Source organism: Frankliniella occidentalis, unplaced genomic scaffold (assembly GCF_000697945.3).
Source record: "Frankliniella occidentalis isolate FOCC.00 unplaced genomic scaffold, Focc_3.1 Scaffold59, whole genome shotgun sequence".
In the NCBI taxonomy this organism is placed as follows: Eukaryota; Metazoa; Arthropoda; class Insecta; order Thysanoptera; family Thripidae; genus Frankliniella; species Frankliniella occidentalis.
The window spans coordinates 1060336-1065198 of record NW_026267189.1 but is presented as its reverse complement, the minus strand read 5'-3'; the positions used below and the strand labels follow the sequence as shown (position 1 = coordinate 1065198).

Genomic DNA, 4863 nt, shown 5'->3' with positions numbered 1-4863 from the left:
TTTTCATGTAAGTATCTTTTTGTTGTAAAGCTCAAATATTTTTAAAAGCATACATATCTGTCTGTTATGTAATCTATATCAACAACTAAAATACAACTAAATTATTTAACCATTGTGTAGTTATAACTCTTTCCTGATCATTACATCAAAAACTCAACTTTGGAATGCTCACAAACCGGTATAAGGTAGGCAGGCAACCCACAAATTTGTGATGCCCATAGGTAGTTTTGTGCTGAATGTTTGACCGGGTGATTGGGTCAACAGATTCGAGTTGTATGATAAGATGATAGCATTACATTTATATATTCACATTATCAGTCATCACAGTATCACATGTCCTTACTCCTAGAAAGCATACTTCATTTGCTATAACGTGTAACAAGCGCATAAAGTCATAAAAAAAATATACCTAAGAGGTAATAATGAGATTAGGCTCCGTACGTTCCGTACACAACCGCCACGACGAGATTCACGAGCCGCCTGCCCTTGTGCAGACGGGAATCCTGTGCGAGCGTCTCTCTCGGCCTCGGCCCAGCCCTCGATCGGACCGTCTAAGTGCTCTGCCACTTGTTGGCGAACAGGCCGTACACGACGGCCCAAATGACGAGCCCGGCGACGGTGGCCACCAGCAGGACCGTCTTGTAGCGGTGCCAGGGGTTGGGCCTCATGGCCGGGGGCTTGCCGAGGATCTGGGGCGCCATGGCCCTGCACAGGTCGGGCTTGCACAGCGGGGCGCCGCCCGCCGTCCCGTTCGTCCCGTTCGTCCTGGGGGCGCCGGAGGCGGCGCGCGGCGCGACGGCGCCCATCTCCCCCAACTCCACCGTGGTCATGGCGGCGCGTTGTGCGGCCTCTCCGTGGGCGTCGAACGCCGCGTTGTCCATCTGCAACACAGCGCAAAAGATCCGAGCGCGTTAAACCACTGGACCGAACAGCACCTGTCCCGCCCTCCCGCCCCTCGGCCCCGCGCGTCCTTGACTGACCCACTTTCACTCTCGGCACACGAACACCCACGAGTCACAATGTGGGCTCAGTAACCCACCGCAGTTCACAATTATTATTATCATCATCATTTTTTATTTGGCACACAATAGTATGTGCGTTGAATGTCGCTTCACTCACATAGCCGCCCTGCCTCACCGTCGCGCCTGGACTTCCCCCTCAGCTAGGCCGGCCCTACGCTCCACACCCTGGCCCCACGTGGAGCTCACTGGAGACTCCGGCCCAGGCAGCGGCTCTGGAGTCGCGCCGGTTGTGTATTGGCACCCGTCCCCCGGCCTAACCCGGCCCGCTCCTGGAGTCCTGATGGAGGTTGCGCAACCTGTTACTCCACCACCAGTCGAGTGGCTCCACCCATAGGCTCCAGGCCTGGGCCCAACCCGGCCCAGCCCGCCGCCAGTGCGCCAACCAGCTGGAGCTCTACCTGCGGGGCCGGCCACGTTCTGGGTTCCGGGTTAGGTCCTAGGTATGTCTCTTGCAGCCAAGAGGCGAATCCAAGTGGGGCTTGAACTGAACGCCTGGCCTACAGGCCACATTCATTACTTTCTCGCCCAAAGTCAGGCGAAAGAAGCGGTGGCAGTCCCCCTTAAGGCCCAAACCTGGCTATAAAGAGAAGTCGACAGCACTGTATAAACAATCACAGTAAAGAGAGGAGGATGCGGTGACCCTGGGGAGCCCTTTAGAGCGCCGTGAGTACTGTACGTACCGCCCCCCCCCCCCCCCCCCCCCTCCCGCGGGCCAGCCAGGGCCAGTGATCACGGTCATCACCAAATACCCGCTATCAGCTTCGCGCTTATCAACCCCCCCCCCCCCCCACGCCCTATTAGAGCGGGGTGGAGAACTCTCAGTGCGGCTGTGCCGAGTCTCGAGCAGGCTTTGGTTAGAGGAGCTGGATGAGGCGGAAGGTGGAGCAGGGTCATTCCCCCGAAACCCGATCCCGTAAGTCCTCGCACCAGAAGCTTAAACGCTCAAACTGGGCACAATAGACAAGGGGGGGGGAGGGGGACGGGGTGCTGCAGTATGCGAAGTCCATCCTTGTCGAGCTATCCTGCAAAATCCTTCACGGACTGTGAACTCTGTTACCCTATTACCGGTTAAGTCTGTCATCCGCGGGCTCAGCCTTCCGCGTTGTGCCCACGATTTCTATTGACAAACACCTTCCAAGAGAGCCTTTCACTCCACGCTCACTTCCTCGTACGCACCACGCGGGGCTGGACTGGGACAGTCAAGACGCCCCCCCCCCCTCTCATCCCCGCCCCCATGGGCTGCGTTCGAGGAGAGTCAGGAGGGTAGCGCTCCTCTCTCTCTCTCTCCTCTACTCGCGCAAAGAAGAGAGCGAGAGTTTGGAGGAGAGGCGTCCGTCAGTCCGTCTGCGCGTCCGTCCACGTGCATCGCCCGCTTATCGTGCGCCCGGCCACACTCCCCCTCTCTCTCCCTACCTCTCCCTCTCTTTCTCTCTCTCTCTCTCTCTCTCGCACACATGCACACACACCATCTACACATGGGAGGGCTGGTCATCAACTGATTCCGAGTCGGCCACGACGTTCTCGTCAATCCGGTCGGTGGCCCCGACAAACACGTACATACTACGACGAGAGTCGGCACCCCGAGGCTGCTGCTGCCATAGTTTACATGGGTGTCTTCTTGGGCGTCTCGGTTGCCTCAGCCATGCGAACAGCATAGCGCAGACACACAAGACACTCCAGACACCCACCCACGCATCTGGTCGCAGCTTTACCGTACCTGTCCGTCATCGTCATCGCGGCCGTTGCTCGCGGAGGACCATCACAGAGGGAAGACCGGGGAGGGGGCTCCTAGTGCAGGCGGGGGCGTGCCGCGCGGCCTCGACGCCAGAGCCGAGCGCACCGAGGCTTTTGCACACGACAGGACTCGGCGCCCGTCAGTCAGGGCACGTTCAATCCGATTGTAATGGTGGTGTTTTGGTTCGTGGTGCACGAGGGGGTTCCCGTCAGCCACTCGCGGACGCAAACAAAGAGCTCCGCGCGGGCGCCGCCGGGCCCGTCGCGTCAGGCCGGAACGGAAACTAATTCCCCTGTTTCGCAGGGGAGCACGGCTGACTCGGCGAAGCAAACTGCTGACGGAAACGACACCGCAAATGCACCAAAAACAGGACATGGAAGTAGTGGTCTACTATGAAGGGCGTTTTCGAGCGGCGCGCGGCGCACGGTGGAATTAGTCGACCTCTCCTGAGGCCGCGGGGGTGTAACTCACGGTGTTGAGCCGGTGTCCGTTGGGGCTGCCGCCGTGGGCGGGGCGCGCGCTCCCGCTCTCCCTCGTCGAGGGCATAGTGCTGGCCGCTGCGGAGCGCGCGGAGGAGCGGGCCGGCGGGTCGCGGCCGCGTCAGCCGTCGTGGGCCGGCGGCCGGGCGGGGTGCATCAATGCTGTAACACTTCCTTTTGATATCGTCTGCCGCGGCGGGCGGCGCGGTGGGGCGCGGAGCTGCGGGGGCGCGCGCTACATGGCGATCGCCAGTGGTCACTGAGCTCCCCGACGACGACGGCGGCGGGCCGGCGGGCCGTGTGCTGTCGTCGCGCTGGGCTAGGCTTGGGGCCGCCGGGGCTGGGCTGGGCTGCGCGCCGGCACGGCTGTACTACTGATGGGGCGAGCGGTGCGCGCCCGCCCGCCTGCGGTGTGTGGTAAAGTCCCCCGGTCCCCGCCCGCCGCCCCCTCCCGCCCCGCGAGTCTCGCATGAGGCCCGCAGGCCCCGCGGGCTAGAGCAGCGCGGGGCCGGCCGGCGGCAGGTCGCGATGTCCGTCTACTAACGCCCCTCCCCCTCCCCGCGGCCAGTGGCGCACACCAGAGGGGCGGGCATGCTATGCTCAGTGTGTGCGTGTGCGAGGGAGACAGAGTCCTGCCCCCCCCCTCTTCCCCGCACCCCTCCCTGCCTCCCTCCAGGCGGAGGGGTGGATGGCACCGCGCCAGACAACAGGGCCGCGGCCGCCGCACGTGTTTGCCGCGCTCGACACACACACACGCCGTGCTCCTGAACAGCTGAGCCGCCGCAGCCGGGGCCGGCCCGGCGCGGCGAGTACGCGCAATTCGTGTCAGAGGCAGCGGCGTAGCTGAGCAGCACGGAGGCGCCGAGCCACTGCGCAGCACAAAACCACACCACAAAAGGGAGGGAGGGACACGCGAGGGAATTCCACACCACCCACACGCACCAACATCCCTCTTCCTCTCCACACTGCCGCCGTCCCGCTCTACCCTTGCTTCATCTCGTTCAGAGTGATTCAGCTGCAAAGGCCTCCGCCAGAGAGCGACCCTTCAGAACAGCAAGAACGGGGCGCGGCGGGCGGTCCTAGACAGACAGTCTATGAGGACGGGACCCATACTCTCTCTAGGCGGCCCGAGACAGAATCCGGGTTCGGCCGGTGACATTTTCACTGGCTACACTTTTAGTCCACAGCAGCACATGTGCGAGTTGTCCCTGCGGCGGTTAAATGTCAGAAGTCCACTCTGGAGCAGCTCACCATGTCGCGGGACCGTCACTCGCGGGCGGTCGCCGGGCCGTCACTGAACGACCCCGGTCCACCTGCTCCTGGCATCCCCGCAACAACGGGACCGCGCGCAGTGTGGTCGAGTTGGGATGACGGCTGCTTCCGATGGCGGATGAGAGGACAGAGACGAGGCAGTCGAGCGTCTTGACTCGCTCCAGCAGCCGTGGCGGCTGGGCGGGGCGGACGCCGCGGACACACGCGGCGCACGACGGCGAGCACGACCCGGGCGCCGATCACGACGTGACGTGCACCAGGCCGACGACGGCGGCTGTGCGCTCTGTTGTTCGCCGCGCTGCTGGCTCTGCGGCCCCAGAGCCACCTCCACCTCCCGCAAAGTGGCCTCACACGA

The 4863-nt window shown here is 62.5% G+C and overlaps 2 protein-coding genes across 2 annotated transcripts in view; one reads left to right on the top strand and one right to left on the bottom strand.

Annotated features, from left to right (window-relative positions):
• The window catches only part of LOC113216742 (cell growth regulator with RING finger domain protein 1), a 35909-nt gene that overhangs the window by 5074 nt on the left and 25972 nt on the right, over window positions 1-4863 (top strand). The gene's annotated exons all lie outside the window — the stretch shown is intronic.
• Window positions 280-3500, bottom strand: LOC113216744 (uncharacterized; the record flags this gene model as incomplete). Its single annotated transcript, XM_026436561.2, is given in 2 exon segments — window positions 280-881; window positions 3229-3500. Coding segments are annotated over 2 exon segments (405 nt in total). The 3' UTR covers window positions 280-551.